Source organism: Python bivittatus, unplaced genomic scaffold (genome assembly GCF_059951505.1).
Source record: "Python bivittatus isolate LINGU-HERP-01145 unplaced genomic scaffold, Pbiv_v1 ctg000200_np1212, whole genome shotgun sequence".
NCBI classification, from domain to species: Eukaryota; Metazoa; Chordata; class Lepidosauria; order Squamata; family Pythonidae; genus Python; species Python bivittatus.
The window spans coordinates 22,157,860-22,179,607 of NW_028277040.1; the positions used below are offsets into that span (position 1 = coordinate 22,157,860).

Consider the following 21,748-nt stretch of genomic DNA (forward strand, 5'->3'; position numbering starts at 1 on the left):
ACTGTTGAAGCTATTCTACTGTGGTGGGGGTACAAATTTATGTATAGGCACCTGTCTCCCTACATCTGCCCAGCCAATTAAATTCTACAGGGTTGGTGCACTCCAGATTCCTTCAATGCCATCCATCAGGATCCTGGAAGCGTGTCTGTGTAGCAATGCCTGCCCTCTGGAATGAGGTTCCCCTTGAGATTCGAACAGCCCACATCTAACTGGTGTTTCGAAGGGCCCCGAAGACCTGGCTTTTTTCCCAAGTTTTTGGTGAAGACGACTGAAGCCCCCTTTCTTTTTCTTTGTTCCCATCTGGATTTGCTGTCTCTACCATCCTTGTTCCTTTTGTGGTGTTTTTGTCTTGTTTCCATGTTTTTAAAAACTTACAAACAGCCCAGAGTTATTGGGATATAAATTTAATAAATTACTATTGTTGTAACCCCTCATAGTCTCTTTGTCTTAAGGAATGGGCTTTTCTATAACAGCATTCAACTTGGCTACTAAGATGGAAATGGTACCTCACCCCACTTTGTGGCATAAATTACATGACCTGATTAAGGTCAATTTGACATTTCTTGGCTTTAATCATCATTCCAGACTTAGATGCGTTGCATGACTTATGTCGCTTTTGTTCCTCCCAGTTATCGGAGAAGATGGCTACACCTTCAAGGTGCACAACTGTGAAGCCGCCTGGACTTCTGAGAAATTGACCAGCTTTTGAAAGTTGGCAGCGTCATTCCTCAACCTTAAGGAACTAAATGGGAGTTGAAAGCCAAAAGAAGGCAGGAGATAAAGTAACAATTGATATTTGCAGAGTTTAACACAACAAGCAAAGGGTTAACAAAGACATATACCTCTCAGTTCATTCTCATAAAATAAATCCGTAACTCCTAATCCCATGAGTAGCTTTCATTAGTTCCCAGTTTGTTGTATTCTTCCTGTTATCTCCAACACTCCCCAAGTTTGGGCACGGCTTACCAGGCAAGAGATGCTCCTGCTCCTCCCATGAAAGACTGGCAAAGAACAAAAACAAAATGGGGGTGGTCTCTTCCATTTTTACATGCCCATCTAAGAAGGAACCTCCTCACTTCTGAATGAAATTTTTGTCATTTGAGTTTTCAGAGTCTGATTGTCTCTGTCCACTACCTAGACTGAGAGATCAGGTTTGAGATCAGATTTAAGTTGTCTTTTAACTTGTCTCTGAACCTTTTGGGATGAGATTTCTTTCCATTCACTACAAATGTAGAAGTGTTTCAGTACATATTCACATGTATTCATAGAAGCAGACAACAAGTATTTCTAGTAGCCAGAATGAAGTGAAAATTCACCTGAAACATTAGATGTCACCTATTCAATAAGCTGTAAACCCTTTTTAAAAAAAAAATTCAAACTTTATTTCTTACAAAAATTACTGTAATAATTTTTCTTACAAGCCCAACTTTTCATAGTACAAGTTTACTATTCTAAAAAACAAAAAGTATGATTGTTTTCCATTTTACTTTTCCAGCTATGAGAACAATGATTTTTGTATCTAGTACTATCAATAGGATAGGAGTAATTCCAATAAAGGCGTATTTTAAATTGCTTTTTTGAAATACTGCATTAATGGAAATCAAACTTCAAAAAAAATAACAAATCCATTTTGTAGCATCAACAATTATTTTCTATAAACTTTCAGTAATTTGAATTGTCAAATACACCAACACCATCCTGTTTCAGTAAGGACAAAATATACATATATCCAAAGATGTACATATGTACATCTACATGCAAATCTATTGGTGTCTATTAAACCTATATGTATAGTTTTCAGACTGGCAGACTGCATATAATTTTCATTATTGGATTATCAGACCACAGGCTTACCTGAGTGTGGCTGGCATTTGTAATTCATTCAGGGACAGATAATACTGATTCAGTCTTTCTCTGTTTCATTAGCCACAGATGATCATATTTTCTTGAGAGTCAAATGGGCACCTGAGCTTGAAAAATTAACTTTTCAAGAGCGAAATCCATCTGTCAAACTCCTGACTGATGGTTTCCATAACAAATATTTCCTTCCAACAACAATTAATTCCATAATGTAGGCTTACAACCTGAAAACTCCAGCACTGAGCTACCAGTATTGAAAGGAGGAGAGTCTTATCCTGTGATTCAGTACATATAGCTTTGTTTCTGATAGGGGAAATGTAAAGTTTTCCAACACAAAGGTAGCTCTAGTCTGCTATTTTTCTTGATCATCTAAAATCCATACACGTTGGCATTGTCATGGTTCTTAAAAAGGCTTTCTCCTGAGTAAAAATATGTTAAGGACTGTGGCCTTAAGCACTGTAACTGAGGGGGTGTTCCTTAGTTGCTACCTCTAGACTGTCCATTATTCTATCAATTGCCCACAAAAAACAGAACCCCTCCTCCTCAAAATAGAAATACTTTTGCACAAAACACCCTGAACCTTTTCATAAGGAATCTAACAGGCCTGCTCTCAGAAACATTTCACCAAGCCAGCCTAGAAGTAATCAGCAATTTCCATTTTCTAAAAAAAATCATGATGTAACTTCTATTTTATAAAAACACTTGCACCAAGACATGCAAAATACTCTGCACTCAAAATAGCTATTTCTCAAGGGTGCTAACCATGAAACAAAAGGGCCTGTTTTCCAAACAAGGAGCCCTGGGTGTTGACAGCTTTTATCTACCTTTTCTTTCATTCTTCCAGGTCATAATGAAGGCAGGAGTCCATAAAGCAGGGGGCACCGGCTCTCTCCCTGCAACTGTTGTCCAGAGCTATTTGAGCAGGAGAGGGCATCAGTGCAAGGGAGGTTGGTTAATGGGCAAGCAGATAGATGAGAACCATTTTGGACATAAGGAAGATTGGGGCCTCCTGGGTAAGCAAGATGAATTTGAACAATTCTGTTATGGAGAAGTTAAAGTTTCCATGCTTTTGCTGCTGTTCTTCCATGAACTGCTGACCTGAGCCCCCTGATGGTGCTTCTTCACTGGGCTCCATTCTATGGCTATTTCTGCAAGCAGCAAGCTTGCCGAGAGCATGCTGAACTACTGTTTCCGTTATCGGTTATAGGGTTTTTAAAAACATTTAACAATTTTAAGAGTTACCCCTTGGCAATTTTTTGTGTGGGAGGTAGCTCTCACGATGGACTGTCACCACACTTTCTTTGGTGGTTCTAGGACCAAAAAAATGAGACTAATTTGAATTGCCATTGTTCCCTATAGGAAAAAGACTCACAGTATGTGAAGTTTTGTTCCATCAGAGCACAATCTATTTGAAATGTCCTATTGTAACTGCAAATAAGGATAACTGCAAACCATCTGGGTCAGAGGCTGCCTGAGTAACTGGGGAGTATAGAAAAAAATTAACTAATGAGGGGTATAAAAAGGTGAATTTCTAAAATAAAAAGTTGAGAATCACCTCATATTGGAAGGAACACAACAAAGTTCAACAGGAGGAAACTAAGTAGTTTTAGCATGGAGTAAATGGATCTATTTACAGTTAGAAGTTTACTTTATGTACCTATCCAGTGACTGTAATTGCTTTGTCATTTTTTGCACTCAATTGCATTTTTTGTTTCAATTGTCCTTATTAGTTATCTGTAATACTAGTTTTTATAAGCCAGAGCTGGCTTTGCTGGGGGAGGGGGTACCTCTACTGGTCTGTATTTCATCTTCTAACCAGTCATTATTTTTTGTGTGTCCTGTATATTTTAATTAAGCTGGCTATTTTCTGAGACTGTATCCATTTGAGATTTGTTTCTGGCCACATGTGTATTAAAAGGCTCTGCACATAACAATTTTTAGCATTTGCCAATGCCTTTGAAGAAAAGAAAGAATTGCCCTTTCGTTCCTTCATCAAGATTCCTGATGGAATATGGGAAGCTGTCTCTTGTCCCTCACTGAAGTGGTGCGATGACTGTGAACTAATGCCTCAACAAGAGCTTCCCTGACAAGAGAAACCCAAGGCTGTAACAGGCATTTTGCAAATGGGGCTTATTTTAATTTCAAAGCATTTTGTTTCATTTTGCACATAACCCATTCTGCACTGATTTGTCTGAAATTCACTATATGTCATCTCCTTTTATGGTCTTACTATTTCTGAAGATTTCATCTCGGCCTGTCAAACAAAAATGTTCTAGCCATCTTTTGACTTCAAATGAAGAAGGGAAATAGAAACAGGCCCTAAATCCAATCTGCAGTGGTGTGGGGCTTCAAATCACCCAAGGTGCGTATGATGTTTTCCCAAGTATCAGCTGGGGACTGAAGCTAATCTTCTTCTCTGTGTGCACCCCTACTAAATCCAACAATATTCAATGGGGCTTCTGTTATAATGTATTTAGGACTGCAGTTTCAAGCTATATCCTTTACTCATGTAATGGGATTTTATTTTTTGAGTAGACATATGACATTAAGTTACCACAACAATAATAAAGGATTAGCAATGATACCAGAATTCAACTGGTTTCAGTGGAATGAAATTTGATTTTAACCTAGGTCATTAGTCAAATCTGCATGGCAGAAAGGGAAAAGCATAAATGGAACAATTAAAATGTGCCATAAAGGAATATAAATAAGTGATACGGTATAATGTTCCAATTTCTGTTTTCTTAGAAAGCAAGAGTATCTCACTGTTCTATGGGAATATTACAATAAATGTGCAAAGAAACTAATTTATTGCAATCATATATCAAAAAAACCCTCCTGCACATCATGATCAAACCCTTTTATCAATGTGACACTGACTGTATTTGGCAACACTTGTCTATGAATGGCATTCCATTAGGAAGAGTTTTATTAACACTACCAAGTTCCCCTGTGAATGGAAAATTCAGCCCAAGTTAAACATTTTTAAATTCCATTAATATTTGAAGGGAACAGACGTCTGCAATCTTTTACCTGCTTAACCTGGTAGTAACAGGGGGACTCCTTTCTGAGGGCACAGGTGGCCCTGCACTCTTAAAACATCTGCTCTGTGCTCTCCAGTTGGGAAAGGATTACACCTGGACAAGCCAACCTAAGCGCTTTTGAGTATCATTTATTTTAGTGACAAAAATTGAAATAGTTCAACTTTCAAAATAAAATGAATGAGACTCAAGCACTTCTATGTCTAGCTGTATCATCTGTAAATATAAAGCTAAAGAGTTGTTTACACTAAGAGCAACAAATTAATTGATTCCACATAGTTTATAACAACAACAACAACAAAAACCCAAGATAACCTCATATAGTTTCTCTCACATTGTAAAGTCCTTGAGAGCAAAATGCTGTGCTAGTGCAACTGATCCCAGAGGAGGTGTATGAAGTAACAATACATCCCATCAATTGTTCACTGGAATGCCTGGTAGTTAAACAGAACAATATTTGAACACACTGTTCATGTCTTTTATCACTAGACTTTGCTCAAGTAATCTAAGGTGCATTTCCTAAAGTAATTTAAGTTGCAAAGAGGGAAAGACATCACTTCTTAGAAATAAACACTGTAGAATATTCTAGGCAGATACGGTTTTCAGACTCCAGTTGAGTGGAGATGCATCCTTCCCCATAAAACATGTTACAGTGGTACTAAGCAAGCTGACCACATGAGCCAGGACCTCTTTGGCTCAGCACACCCGGGCTCCTGCTGCTATGTACTGCGGAATGTGGTCATGTCCTTTGGTTCGCTACTTGGGACACACCAGTCATCCGCTTCATGGTTGGCCGTGTAATGCTTCCAAGCCGATTTGTTATATACAGGCAATTTTTCAATAGACTCAGTTGATAAAGCCTGCAGCAAGAGAGAGGAGGACTGGGTTAATCCCTTGCCATTTTAAACAGAAAGGAATTTGCCAGCACAACTGGTCCCTGACATACCTTTATAAAGATAACAGCATCTGTACCGTAACCCTCTAGAGAATAGAGCTTCAGATCTCCTTGGAAGTACTGAGCATAGAGACGTGATATAGGTAGACCATAACCAAATCCAGCCTAAGCCAAAAAAAAAAAAATTACTGAATTATTGGAATGTCTGGAGCAGATCTATGCTCAAAGGGCATATAAAGAGAAAAAAACACTACTTTTACCAAATGTCATTGTGCCTTTTCCACATACAACAAACCAACACAAAACATAGGTTTATAATCATAGAAGTGATCTGTGAGCTCCATCCTAGAACACTGCATATTATGCATAACTAGATCACTCAGTTAATTGGTTTATTTGCCCAATTAGCTCAGGAATAAGTTAAAATTACTATGATTTTGAATAGTTGGCCAACACTTTAGGACACAGATTGAGGAAAGGGAAATGACACTGGAGAGAACTCTTTGTCTTCTCTCTCCTCCCAGCTCCCAAGCTTCAGGTGCTGTAAGGACAATACAAGTCTTGAGGGCTACCCAGCTCTCCCTCTATAGCCCAGGCAAAATCAGCAGGGATAAAACTGACAAGTGCTTGTCAGTCTCTCTTCTCTTGGTAGGAAACCAGCCAGGATCCAAACTGCTAGGCTACTGAGAATGTTTTACTTCTTTTCCCCTTTAGGATGGATAGGCACGTGTGGGGTTTTTATTGCTACAGGATCTGCAACAATTTGAGGCAAGGTCTTTATCTTTGTTCTCAACAGTTCTGAGTGAGCAAAAGCAACTGCAATCACAGACCACCTTCAAACTATTTATGGGGGGTTGAGGAGGGGTGGTGAAAAAATAGTTTATTTCTATATACAGTACAGAATGTCCCAGCATTCGTTAATTCATCATGCTTTAACTTCCAGATCTAGTGGAAGCGTACGTAAAAATAAAAACTATTAGCAAAATAAGGAGAACTTGAGCTTTCACAACTGATAATATAAGTATTATACAGGGTACAAACCAGAGGTGTTGCTCGTGATGTCTCAACACGGGGACGCGGTGCAGTTGAATACATATAGTTAAACAATCGGTCTATTTTTCTCAAAGGAACACCACCACCACGATCGCACATCTAGAACGTGAGGGAAAAATATTGTACAGTATTGAGTTCCTATGTGTGTGTCTGGTGTGTTTCAGTATCTACATACACTGGGTCATTATTAAGAATATATTCCACAAACAACAACACACAAATCACAATCATACAACCAGTCCCTGATCTAGTTAACAGACCAACAGACCCGTCTCATTTACTTAAACAGTAGCCTGCACAGATGAAAGCTTATTTAAATTATGTTTTATTTTAATATTCAATAATATGATAAAACCGTGATATAAAATAGTAAATGAACTGAAGCTTAAAAAAATAATTTCCAAAATTCAACCAAAACTCATCAGAGCATGATACAAATAAAGCATGCATGACTGTGACCAGGTTGGTCCTATTCCAAAAAGGTGCAGCTGGTGAAAAACGTTTCTGTCCATAGAGTCTGTTTGAGTACTTAGAAGCAATCCTCAGTCTAGGAGCCCCCACATTCTCTTTCTCTCTCATGATTATTTGTGTATCACCTATTCTTGCAATTCTGGGCAGAATACAATAAGTACAACAAAAACACAAACAATAAAGCATCCATAAAACATACAGAAAACTAATAGGCAGTTTAAAAAACATCAAACACTAGAAATAAAACTATTCAGTCATTTGATCACATCAGGGTATAAGTCCAATAAAGAAACGAAGCAGTATCTCTGCAACGGATCTCTGCAAATTGCTTTGCTATTAATTTGCCAGACTTAAGAAACAGAAAATGTAAGACTGAAGAAAGGCTTTACCTTCACAGTTAAATCTTCAGTGCCTAAGGTGACTTGGACCTGAACTGGAGGGTAAATTCCTCGATCTGCATGATGTTCCATGGTAGCCCTCATTGCATTCTAAGTTTTCAAAACATTAAATTTACAGTCAATGTATATACATTTTTGCTTACTATGCAAAGAAAACATTTTCTGTAAATGCATTTGACCCATTTTTAAAATATGAGGGAAGCAATTTTTTTTGGCAGTGCAGGCATGCTGCCTTCTCATAATAGTGTGGCCTTCCTGCCCTGACATAGGATTATCCATTCACATGCTTTCCTCCAAGTTCCCAAATGCACAGGCTGTCCCACCCTCAGTGGAGATCTGGAAGGGTGTGGAGAGACACCCCTAGCTCTAATATGCAGGGAAAGTGTCTCACATTATCAGAAATGGCCAGCAAAGTGGCAATGCTCCTGAAGGAGGGTCAGACAGAAACTTCAGCAGAAAATCTAAAGAGATATTTTATGAATGCAGAGATTATATATTGAGTGGGATTTACAGTCACTTGCCTTAAAAGCCCCCCCCCCCTTACTTCTTAACAGATCAAGAGGGAGAGATTATTATATTTGGTTGTTTAGATAGCCTGAGTAAGGGAAACAGGAAAAGAAGACATACAACATAACAGTGTCTTCTACAAACCTTGAAAAGTTCAAAAACCATGTAGTAGAGATGTGATGGCACATACACTACTTGCATAGGCTGCCCTGGTGATTTTACTGCAAAACAAGAGGAGTGAAAAGGATCAGTTATATGCCAACAGCCACTGTTAATCTTGGTAAAAATCTCAGCAAGGGGTTGAAAGATTACTAAGATCCAATTACTTCAGTCCTGCCTAAGAGCTCATATGAGCCTGTAGGGTTATGGGGTCCCTCGCCTAATTGCTACTCTCACTCACAAGACACTGCAAACTCATTTTTAAATTCCCTTACATTTAAGAGCTGTCTGTCTTGCAGTTGCGGAGGTCTGTTATTTGAGAGATAAAAGTCAAACGGGCAAGTGGAATTAATGGCCACTTCATTGGGATCCCGATATAATTTACTCTATGTCTCATAAATGTGTGCATATACTCATACATATACACTTACCATACCACTTACTTTCAAAACCTAGGTTTGAAAGTTTCTGTTCCCAACAGCAGATATTTAAAGTACATTTTTAAAAAGAATGTCTGTTTAATATACTCATAAAGCTATCACATGTCAGAACAAAATTAATTCCAGACATCACAATTTGTCGGTCTCTTTCTTATTCTTCATTTGTCTCCTTAGACCCAGTGACTGAAGCAGCACGCTCATCTCTTAATGATTATGTTTAGCAATCAGTATTTGAGAAATCTTTCAAGGTATAGCAGATTATGAGGTAGCTGTGCATATATATGGAGAGAGAGAGGGTGTGTGCTGAATTTATACACAGTGTTAAAACTAACCCAGAGTAAGTAGGATTAAACATCATTACACAACTCAATAGTAATTACTAGAAAAAGATAATAGTAATTACTAGAGCAAGATAATTTTTATGTTTTCTGTCTTTTCAAATACGAAGTATTGTTTAAATGAGATGAAAGCTACAAATGAGGTAATTATGCACATGAAGCTACTCCATGCAGCTCTTGCCTCATTCACATGTGTTTGAACACAAACCACACTGTTGGAAGACCTGAAGGATTGGATAAGAGTCAACACTGACTCGATAGCAGATAATCAATCAAATACAAACTAGCAACTCATCAGGTTATCCACTGACCCTTCACATTAATACTGCAATCATACTTAATTTATGCATTTCAATTAGTTTTTAATCTACCTTTCTGTATAAAATGACTAATACAATCAAACATACCAACTAGGCAATAGAAATAGTTAATACACTTAAAATGGTACTTACAAAGACAGGAATAACAACTCAAAAGCCATCAGTAAGCAAACAATATTCTCAGCAAAAAATAATAGGCAACTACTATTATTAAATGTAGAACCTCGGAGGGTCACTTAAATACTCAGGCAAATTCATACTATAGATACTTAATCCATCCTTAATCCATCCTGGATTATGATATGTTTACATTGGCCCTTACTTATAGAACTACAATACCTGCTTATAGTCATAATCACTGAAAGCTCTTGCAGTTTGTTCATGAGTCAAAAGTCCTCCATATGATGTATAAGATGTCCAAATATAATGGAGAAGGAATAACTCTGAGGAACAGGAGCCCCAACCAAGACCACGGACAGATAAAATAAATCTGAGCCCAAGCCAGAACTGTAACCGGAGAAAGCGTCTCAAACAAGATCCTCCCTAGTTCTCACAAAGATAAAGGGAGGGAGGAGGGAAGCGCATTCAGTCTTGCAAGATTCTATTAGTATACCCTTATGATAAAAGTAGTATTATCATGCATGACTATGGCTTCTTAGGTTGGTCTACCCTGAAGGGCTGATACTAAATTATCTCCTACGGGATTGTCCAATTAAAGAAAAACCCTAATGTATTTGCATTAAACTGTACTACTTATACATCAAGTTATACAGGTTCATAATGTATTTTGAGTAAAAGTTAGCCAAAAAATGTCAAAGACTAGAGAATAAAAACAAATGAAAGATTTCTTGGAACTTACGGCACCATTTGCGGTAACGTGACAGAATATATCATGTGATTAGAGAAACTACGCACCAGGTTTAGCTGGATTGATCATGAAGGCTACTTCCCAAGTTCCAGATAAACATACCTCCCACACATCTGCAACACGTGTTATTTTACACTGAATTCCAGCACAACACACTGGCACATACTTGCTTCACTGTGAAAACATGACACAGATAATTGCACTTGGCTTCCTAAAGCCAATTCCTGTAGTGAAATGAGTATGTGCAAACCTCTTTTGTTATAGGGTGTACTCTGAACACATGCTAAACATTCTCCATCTTTAACCTGTCAAATGATCCTAGCATTTCTCATGACACAGAGCCAGGCAGAGTATTTTGCAGCATGAGCAGGCCAGTTCTGCAACCAACTAACACTAGGCACCGTTACAGAAATATCCTAAAGTAAATCCCGTGCAAAAAAGAGGGGCATGGTAAAACTTGCTAGGAATTGGTTAAGAACATGCAACTTCCATGAATAAGCCAACCCCCCCCTTTCCATGCTTACCATTCTGCTCCTCAAGTACAAGTTCTGGAGAACTCATGTAATATAAGTCACAGAGGCTCTTTGCATTTTCATAACCATCTGAAAACAGCAATACAATTTTCCTTAAAAGATGCAAAGACACACACACACACACACACACACACACACACACACACACACGCATACCCAGCCAGCCAGCCAGAATTTATTCAATTAGCTGGCAACAGTTCTTAAAACAGTTCTGAGAGGAAACAGTCATGCACATTCCATCTTTTACTGTTCAGGAATAGCATTCTATGAATAGCAGCTCACATTTCTCTTGCATACTTCTGGCTAACTTCAATTACCACTTTAACAAGAATAGTATCTCTGCTTGGATTCTCTGCACAAATAGGAGAGCATTTATCTATCCCCTGTAGTCTAATTAATATCTAAAAATATGTGGAAGATGCCTGGTACAAATCTCAGATGCCAAACTTTCCAGGAGTCAGAAGATGGGATGCCACTGACGACAATGGCTTTACTTCCTATTCAGCTCCCCTTCAGTCCCATAATGAACAAAGCAAAATTATACAAACAGCAGCATTGTAAGTACATGTAGGATGTGTAGCCATAGGGACAAGAATACAATTGGGGTGATTCAGCAGGCTGATGGAGGAGGGATAGAGTGCACTATCCTGATTCTGCATCCAGGATCAAAATCAGTTTTGTTAGAGGAGGGAATTCCCCATCTCCACGCCCTGAGGAATTCCCATGCCACACTCTGACCTTCCTCTACCAGGCATCCCAGGCTAATTGTTCTTTTTGGAAGGCTAGCAACTGGGGAAACATACATGGCTTCAGCCTTAAATATTGCCAAATAATTGCATGATCTTATGCGTGTTTGCTCAGAAGTCTTTTCCACTGAGCTCACTAGTTTTCAACATATGGTATGGTTTGTAACCTGCCTCGATCTTCAAAATGCAACTTAAAATAAAAATTACAGTATTAAATTAATAACATATTACATTACATTAATGGCCATATGAATACTATATAAAAGTCCCCCAATACTGGGTCATTACTACAAAATTTGGATCAAACTCTATAGTTTTTTTTTTTTACCTACAAAATGAACCTATCTACACTATTATTCTTTAATAGTGAACACCATGTCTCAGAACAGAAACTTCCCGTGCCTGACAGAATGAGCTTGGACACAGTCAACAGCCCATGTACCAGAAAGACTGTTTCTTGCCACGTACATTTTCTCACCATATCTGTTTGAATGTACCTTTTATAACTTCAACCACATTGCATTTAGGGTCAATACTTCCAATGTGTTTGGGATGTGCTGGGTTAACTTCAACTTTTCCTCCAAACAACAAAGCTGCAAACAACAACAAAAAATGTATCGTAAGTAATTTCACAACATAGAGGCCATGAACAGCATCTCTTATATCTAAGGAGGTGATGATGATTGAGCAAAAACAATGGGCAAGGTTTTACCACTTCATAACAAGGCCAACACTAGGAAAAGCACTATATGTACAGAAGAGTCCTTTTTATTCTTAAAGAGAACTATTCTCACTTGTTTTATATTAGAGACTGGCATCCTGTGACCCTTTCTCTATTGCCCACAGACTTTCCTCTCTGACCTGGAAGAACTAATGACCGCTTCCTATCATTTTGAGTCAGAGAACACAGAAAACTGTAGTTTAGTTTCCCCTCAAAGACTTAAAAGGAAAAAATAGGAAATCCCAGCTCTCTTCACATGCACAATATGGCCTGCGGTCTCAGCACCATCAACATGCCCACTGTGAGCCTTGGCTCCCCAAAATCTAATTGAAGTCCTCCACTTCTAAAAGTTTTCTTACCCTGCTCCAAAAAAAAAAATTCCCCCCAAATTAATAGAAGTACTTACTGTGCTGATTAAGCAACATTCGGATTGAAATCCGACTCATGAAGAAGCGGTCCAAAAAATACTGCACGTTCTGACTGGTCACTGGATCAACCCCATAGTTATCCTTGTATTCTATCACGCCCTGAGCCATGGTAGGAATGACGTCGTTGTGACGGTTCCGGATCGTTATCACAGTATCTGTAAAACTGAAATCGAGTGCAGTATATTCCTATTAAAATACTAGCACACCAATCACTAGAAGGATGTCAAATTTTAACTAACCACTGCAAAAGCAGGAATCTAAAGAAAGCATCCTGCTACTCAACAAAAACTATGTTGTGCTTACACAGTACAAGAAAAGATTTTTTTTTAATGGATGGTAGGACTTCCAAACATAAGGTATCCCTAATAGCACAGTCACAATCATTTTCGGATCAAGGTCCATCATCTATGTTTATGTTATATCTTGCTTTGTTTCAGATATTTAAGAAATAATGGCTAGGATTTAGTGCATGGAATTCAGCTCACAGGATGTTTCCAATGACAGAAGGGGGTTGTTTTACCAATTTCTTCTTCCCTCAGTAGACCCCTATGACTCTCTTCTGCAGGTCTGGAGAAATGATAGGGGCAAGCTGCAGAGGTCATGGCATCTCCCCTTCCATCAGCAGGAATTTGAAAGCTAACAGAAAGAGCTTCTATTGTTTTCATCTGGACATAAAGTTCTTTGTTCCCAAAGCTACCAAATGTCAATAATTTGTAAATAAATACTGAAAGTACATTCCACCTTTAAATCAAGATTAAGAGGCAAAAAAATCACAGCTTTGTTTTCTTTGCAACTTTCTGAAGGTTTTCCTGGATAAAATTTTATTACATAAACAGCACTTGCATGATAGTAACTATACATATGGATCTTTTTGCCTGTAAAGAAGCAATTAAGAAGGCCAATCTAATATTGAAGCCAAACAGACTAAAACTGTTGTTGTTTTACATATACTCTAGTGTTTAGTGTAGTATGGTCTAGTTATTTCTGTTCCTCCTTTACCCACATTGAAATACTATTTAAAAATAGTTTATCACTTAAACTTCAGATCTTAACTTAGAGATTTAAAAATATTTCAGTGCTATCTCACAATTCTGTTTTTTAAAAAATATTAAATATTATAATTGCAATAATAAAAACCAATACAAACTAAAAGAAAGTGAATAGAAAAAATAAAAAGTGCAAAGGAAAAAACAGAGAAAAGAAAGTATATAGTAAAGAAAAAGAAAAGAAATACATAAAGAAGTGACTTCCAACCTTCATCACAACAAGCATAAACAATTTTAGTAACTCTTCACCTCCTCTTAATTTGCAACCAATGATATCTTCATCCCATATCTCTCTTACCTATAAACAAATCCATAAAGCATTGTCATTTCAATCCTGCTGTCAGCAAAAGTTCATTAAGGGTTGCCAGAAGTAACAACATATCTATTTTAACTTTGATCAAATAAACCAACTTTATATTCCTTCCTTTTACTTCTTTTACAATTTCAATCTTTAGTCCATTCAAGTAATGTCATAGAACTTGATTTCTTTTCATTTCTTTTTTACCCCTTTTCACAAGATTCATCCAAGCTTTAACAAACCTCTTTTGTAAATCCAATATAAAAGAATTATCCAGGTCACTCTCTTGGTTTATTATTTGTAATTCCCTTTTTATTTTTAAAGCATTAACCAATTTCTTTTGTATGTTCAATGAAACATATTTTTCCATGCCATTCTTGTAGCCTGTCATTTGTAGATCCACTTTCAGTGTCAACTGTCTCTGTCTTGTCAGATAAAACTTGTTCTTCTTCTGCCATTTCTTCCAAAACATCTTTCAGACACAGTCTATCCACAGAAGCAAACATTGCTATTGGCATTGTTGATATTAACTTCTGATTCCATTTTTCAAAAGTATCCTTCAGTATTTCTAATGTTATAATACTTTGCAGCATTCTGTAGCTATTGATCAGGTTTATGTATTCTTCTCCTTTAATTAAAATGTTTAGTTCCCTCTAGTGTGCAATTTTAAAAATTGTCTTAGAAAAAAGTCAGAACAAGCCAGCTTTCCCACAGAAAGGATTCTTTATAAGTCTTAATTAGCTTTTTGTTGTTTATTTCAATTTTGTTAAGTTCTTAAACTTGTAGTTAAAATTTTCTTTCATTAAGGATTGAAGGCAGACTCACCCAGTGTTTTCAGACTTATCAATCCAAAGGTTTCTAATAGCTGAAAAGTAGTTAATACTTTTCTCCCATTTCTTCCTCCGGAAGCCGATCTTACAATTCTCTTAGTGCAAGATACCATATGAATTCAAGTCGATTCAGCAGCTGTTCAAATTCTAACACAGATAAACACGTCTTCCTAATCTGTCCCATCTCTGAGAGATTACGTACTTTAGGAAGGGTCCTTTCCTTGGGAACGCGTAATTTAATCTCTTCACAGCTAACATGCCCTGACACACTATAGACACATGACAAAAGAAGTGACATTTTATTACAACCAAAGTCTTACTAATATTATTTCTTTAAGGATGAATGTCTGTGATTGAGATGCTGGATACAGAGAGAACAACGACATGGTGGCTGAATCCAAAGCTAGTAAAATTTTAAGCAGATCCATTAAAATCAATCAATTTTAAGCAGATCCATGAAATAAATTCCAAGCAAGTCAAATTCTAAGCAGATCCATTAATTTCAGTGGGTGTACTCAAAATAAGACTTCATTATTAACAACACTTAAAGAAAATTAACAGACTAATCAACTTAAAACACTGACTGTATGTGTAAGTCAGACCCAGTTAATTCTACTGAAGAGGTAATCCTAAATAAATCACATAAAACTCAGTGGAATTTATTTCCAAGTTTAGTATTTTTTGGCCCCCATGATTATTTCCAAAGAATAATTTATTTAAAAGAGATTTCTCTTCATACTGAATATTTCTATACTTTTTCTTGAGATCTATTTAATAAAACAAATATAATAAAATAAAATTATGGCACCGAATGTCTTATGCTACAAGACTGGATTGATAAGAAAAGCCTAGATAATCCATTTTTACAATATATGAGAAGGCCAAAATGTCTCACCGAGAAACAGCTTCTGTATCTTCAGCATTTTTGTCTTTAAAATCAAGGATCTCTTGAAGGCTTTGGACATACCTAAAAACACAATTTCTGCATGGTTGATATTTGTCATAAAGAAAGATAGATAAACAATTACTTCTCACCTACTAAGGACAAGAATATGAATTTGCCAAAATAATGTTTTTATGGTAGCTTTCAAATTTCAGCACATTCTGTCTTCATATATAAGATACTAATTCTTAACAATAAGTGTGTGTATATACCCATTATATGTTACCAAGGACAAGGACATCTACTTTTTGTAACAGAAGTAGTACATGAATTACTAGCCTTACCTTTCTATTCTATCCACCTACTACTGGAGATTCTTTTTCTCACAATAAAAGGGCCTCTAACACATCAGAAACTCCTGCAAGAGGAAAGGAGAGCATTTTTTCAGGTCTCCCCTTCCTCTTGCAGCCCTTACTTTCTCATCATGCAAATCTGTTTCCTTCACTAAAATAGAGGTCCTCTTTCCAAGAATTATTCAAAATCTGTTTCAAATGTTGCAATGCCACGTTGATTCAATTGGAAATAAGCTTTATTGAACTTACTGGTCACATTCACATGGCACTCTAAACTACAGTTTGGTACAGAGATCAACTGTATGGTATCAGAGCACATTCTAATTATTTTTAATTCAAATGAGCCAAATCTGCATTCTTGGACAATTTGGGAGGGACAGGGCATCACTATGTGAGCTTACTGCTAACCACTGATTCAGCACCATATGCTTGAGCAGAAAAAACAAAAACAAAAGAAGAATGAGTCCAAGGCTCCTTACATTCTCTCTTCAGCTGGGAGGACCTTTCATTCACCACATCATGCTCTGATGCCTGGGCCTTGGCTTGTAAGTATTAATATTAATTGAAATCAGTCTCAGAAACCACAAGATGGTTATATACGTAGGCAAGATGCCCTTAGAACTGCCTCAAGTAATGGATGATAGGTTGAGAGATGATGAAAACCTATGATATGTTGGAAGTCTGGGCTGAGAGTTCATGATCAGTGTTGATACCTCCTGCCTCTGGCACAGAGCTGTATAGGAGGTAAGGGAGAAAATACATGCCAGATGTTTACTCACTGTGCTAGATCAATGCATGAATGCTGTTGGGCATCTTACATCTATAGGACTCTGCTTCTACTATCCTGCATCATCGCATATCTTTTGTAAAATGTCCAAGTTTGGTTTCATGAGGCTTTGTTTAAAAAAAGCAGGCTCTTACCAACTCTGAACAAGCTGAACTGAAGGTGTTTTAAGAAGGTTGTCTGGAAGCAGACTTATTTCTTTCATTATGTTGGCCAATCTTACAGGCAACTCTTGTCGCAGAAACATAAAAGATGTTTTCTCACAAGCGTTGTCAGATCCTAAGGGGAAAATGTCATAAGGAAACAATTTTGAAGCCACAGTAAATAAATTATAAACAATTCAATTAGTTCCATTCAGGATCAGAGGGTGGTAAATAATAGCAGCTTCTCCTATGAAATCCTGGATGATATTTTATCATTAGAGTAAATATAGGTTTACATAAATTCAAAAAGAAGTAATCTGATATTCAGAATTGTGCTAGTAGTTAGACTAATGTGGCTTGGTGTCCCACAAATACCACACTGAATTCTTAACATTCATGATCTTAAACATTCAAGATACATAACATTTTATGTTACTGATTGCAGCTTTTTAGATATTTTAGACTATTCTTTCTTTAAAAAAAATAATTATGGAGCAGTGAAAAACACAAAAATAAAATTCTTCCTCTCCAATACTGGACAGCACAGCAGCTTCTGAAAAAAACCATGGCATGATACAGCTGATAATCAAAGCATACCAGAGAAATCTTCAGCTGAGTATCTCCTTGTCACAATTCTATAGATAATTTGAAAATGAGTTCCTTTTCAGGGGCTACTTGAAAGAGAGAAGAAAAATTTTTGTGGACTATGTTGACAGGATTTTTAAAAATCTTTTCTCTGAGGGAGCATGCATGAGAGGATCAGCCCTCTCATTAGATGGAACGAAGCAGCAACTCTGGGTTGCAAACTGGGATGAGTTCGGGAACTGGGCCCAGGACCCTTCTATTGCCCTCCCAACCAGAGAATCTGCTTCACGGCACCCTATGAATTAGTTCACTACTCCTGTTGAATGTTCTACATTCCCCATTTTAAGAGGGGAATCCTCAGTGTAATGAATATGAGGCAACTGTGATGTCTGCCTGCAGAAGCCACCTCAGAATGCACCACTCCTAAAGATTATATCCTTGAAGGAGGATATAGGAAACAGTGTGCAAGAAAAGTACAGGGCTTCATTGGCTACTCCTGCATCTACGAGTAGGAGATAATAGGAGATAATCTACAAACAACAATAGAATTCTTCAGTGTGACATAAACTGAACCTTGCTTGATGTTGGGATCCAATGGGCAATCATACAGTACTCGCTATCCAGTACTGGTGATTACTCCATGCAAAGTACAGTGGTACCTCGGGATATGAATGCCTCTACTAACGAACATTTCGGGTTACGACCAGCTTCTGCAGGAAAATTTACCTCGGGTTACGACCAACTCAGGATACGTCCAGAGTCACGGAACGGATTAAGTTTGTATCCCAAGGTACCACTGTATATGCAGGGTTTGAGAACATGCTGATGTAGATGATCTGATTGCTTTGATTCTGATACCAATACTGTATGTATTAAAACATCTAAGGCCAAATAACAGTAGTTTACTTATAGTGATCAGTGCAATATCTGATTGGATATCTTTAGGTTCAGCAGAAATTCTAGTCACATGTTGTTCACATTCAGTAGAATCAGAAGAATTACAATGCAATCCATTTTTCTTCCAAGGGTTTCCCCAATTTTTCTCATGCAACACCGCATAAGAAATAGTTACATTGCTAGAGTACAACTTATCAGCTATTATCTCACCTCAAACAAATATACTGAAGCAAGTGGCAGTTGTAGTTTTGAGCAATACTGCTGGAAAATTTTAAATGTATCTAAACACAATCCTAATGTTCTTTGGGATTGCACAACAGAACTTACAGTACTTCTAAGTAAACTAACAAGGACTGCACTGCTAGTTTGGTGTGTGCGTATTAATACAGTGGAACGTTATGATTTCTTAAGCAATAATAGGTATATCATTTAACTGAAGTAATGTTAAAAAAAGAAAAATAGTCATTAAATGTGTATGTGGACAAATATTTGTGTCCCAAACACACATACATTTTATACACACAGCCTTGCACATCCAACTCTAGAAGAGAGCTTCAAAACTACCAAGCACTAGTATTAAAGAGTCTCTCCTAAGTTACAACTGGAAATAATAATCCTTTGGAAAATGGGACAGTCTTTTAAATGGAGGACCGGTCCTTGAAAAGCACATTTGTGACCTAAGCATAACCAAATGTTCCATATGTTCCAGACTCACTGAAGCTGCAGCCAGCATAGTCAGTGACCAGGAATTTGGTGCTGTCCAAAAGTATCTGGGCAGGAGAATAAGATAGGATACCCCACGTGGGTGTAGATTCTTTGCATGACAACACCACAGCCCTCTATTGCACAACGCCTTTTGTAAGCACTCCCGTGAGGCTCGTGGCAATGTCCTTTGCAATCTCTACCAGTGCCCCTGCAGCCGGGCGAACGAGGGCACCTTTTTTTGCAGAGAGGTCGTTTCGCCCGTCCTGGGATCCCCCTCCGCGTCTGGGGGAAGGGAAGGGAAGGGACGGGATGGCTTCGGCTACAGACTACGCGCGAGGCCTCGCTCAGCGCTCCGCCCTTGAGGGCCGGGGGAGATGGAAGCGCCTTTCCCCGCACCCGCGAGCGGCGCCCTCCAGGGGTGGTGGTTCTCCCTCCGGGGAAAGAAAATGGTGGGCCGAGGGGACAGGCTTGCAGAGGAAGGAGCCGCGGGGAGGAGCAGCCCGGGCCGGGGGAAGGGACCCCGCTGCCACTCACCGAAATCGAGGAACTGCTTCATGGAAAGCGGGGACGGGGAGAAGCGGCAGTAGAAATCCACCTGCTGAGGGATGGTGGCGGCCGGGGAGACGCTTCTCAGCAGCGCCCGCAGCAATCTCATGGCGGCGGCACGCCCCGAGGGGCGCCGGGGAAAGCAGCGGGGCGAGCGCGGCTCGGCTTCCGCTCCCTCTTCAGCTTGCCCCAGCCGCCATTTGCAGCCTCTCGGCGGGAATGGCCGCCCCACCGGAGCCTTTCCCGGGCCGCGGAGGAGCGTCCGAGGGGCAAAGCAGCTCCAGCGAGGGCCCGGGCGACCTCTTGCCCGCCGTGGGGGCAGGAGGCGGGCGGAGAGGCGGTGCCGCTTGGGTCGCCCGGGAGGAGCGAAACTGCGGAACCCGCGGGAGAAGGGAGGCGCGAGAGCCCTTGCTGGCTTCTCCACGCTGGAAGAATCCAGTTCCCGCACTCAGGAGTTCAATCCTCCCCGCTTTTTTCTTTGCAAACATGGTGGGCATCGTCCTTTTGCTTCGGTGCTAGTGGGGGAGCTTGCTTTCCCTCCACCCCGTGCAGGGTTTCCAGCGGGGCAGGACCAGGTCGCTCCTGTGAGGTACGAGCAGATTGACCCAAGACTGTAGCGGGGCGCCTTGAGGAGCAGCTCTGCCTGAATCTAGCCAGCACTCCTCATTTCGGGGTGGCTCTACCGTCCGTTTCCCTCTAGATTTATGAACCAGTATAGCACGGAACATTAATTCTAATTTATTCTGTTAAGCTGCCAGATCTTCTGTAGCAACTGGAAAATTAAAGTACGTGTCTTTGGAACTGGTAATTTTGGACAAAAGTATGTATAAAATCTTTTACACTTTACTGTCCAGATTACCAGTGTATTTAAAAATACTATAAAACCGTGCACTGTTTTTTTTTTCTTAAAATTCGTCTGTTTTGTTGATTGTGCTGATTATTTTGATATTTTGCTTTGTTCAAATGAAAATGAGCAAAAGTCAGTTCCATTAATTTCCAACTAAATGTACACACACGTCTGCTGCAAACTGCTGTTGTGTGTACTCTATACATACATATATGTGTGTATACATATATGTGTGTGTGTATGGGAGGAGATAGTAACAAGGGAGGAAATAGTTATGAACTCTAGAATTTATTTCTGAGGAAACATGCATGGTATTTTAATTACCCATTAGAAGGAGAGCGGTATTCCTTAACATGTTCATGTGCCGCCTTTGCCTGTAGGGCAAGGATGGGCATTGGGCAATCTTTGGGTTGTACTTAAGATTTTGGGCTAATATGCAAAATTGGGTGAGGAAATAAGCAGGACCAACCTTTCCAGTTTTTATTGGCTTTTGTTTTACAAACTGTATAAAGCCTAGTTAAAGTTACAATACAGTTTTGATGCTAATTTTCAGTACCGTTGTAAGAAGGCCCATTGAATTAAAAAAAAAAAAAAAAAGACACAGGACCTACCGGTAGGCCTGGAGCCTAGGTAAGAGCTGATCCCTTGATAATTTGAGCAAGTGAGGCCTACGCTGCCGCTCTCCAACTTTGTGCTCTGATGTGCTGGCTGCGGAATTCTGGGAGTTGAAATCCACCCATCTTAGAGTTGTTAAGGTTGAGAAAAGCTATTCCCGAGGGAGAAGAGACTTGAAGAGAAGGACTTGCTGGTGTAGGTAGAGAGAGACTCTACTGTCCATTGGAGAGCAATATATTTATTGTCAAGGTGGGCAAGTATTGATTGGCTATAGAATCAAGTGAACTTGTAAATTAAACCATTTGTTTAATTGTTAACCAAATGATTGTGCTGTCTTCTATCTCCCCTTCATTCCACCCAATCATGTTACCTCAGAGGCATTAAAAAATGAAAGGAGAAAAAAGAAATTCTAAAACCAAGCAGGGTTTTGTAGTATGA

At 38.8% G+C, this 21,748-nt stretch overlaps 1 protein-coding gene across 2 annotated transcripts; it reads right to left on the bottom strand.

Annotated features, from left to right (window-relative positions):
• Positions 1 to 1,357: 1,357 nt before the first annotated feature.
• On the bottom strand, positions 1,358 to 20,164 carry PDK1 (pyruvate dehydrogenase kinase 1). Of its 2 annotated transcripts, XM_007431077.4 has the most exons (11): positions 19,837 to 20,163; positions 17,110 to 17,251; positions 15,848 to 15,919; positions 12,757 to 12,941; positions 12,127 to 12,222; positions 10,875 to 10,952; positions 8,370 to 8,446; positions 7,710 to 7,808; positions 6,838 to 6,948; positions 5,848 to 5,961; positions 1,358 to 5,761 (listed from the first exon to the last, which is right to left on the bottom strand). In XM_007431077.4, the coding sequence occupies exons 1-11, from the start codon at positions 19,955 to 19,957 to the stop codon at positions 5,621 to 5,623; spliced, it is 1,236 nt and encodes a 411-aa protein (XP_007431139.1). In that variant the 5' UTR covers positions 19,958 to 20,163; the 3' UTR covers positions 1,358 to 5,620. The 2 variants fall into 2 exon arrangements, with proteins under 2 accessions (XP_007431139.1, XP_087991934.1); XM_088135808.1 differs by lacking the exon at positions 10,875 to 10,952 and having other exon boundaries at positions 19,837 to 20,164.
• Positions 20,165 to 21,748: the final 1,584 nt, after the last annotated feature.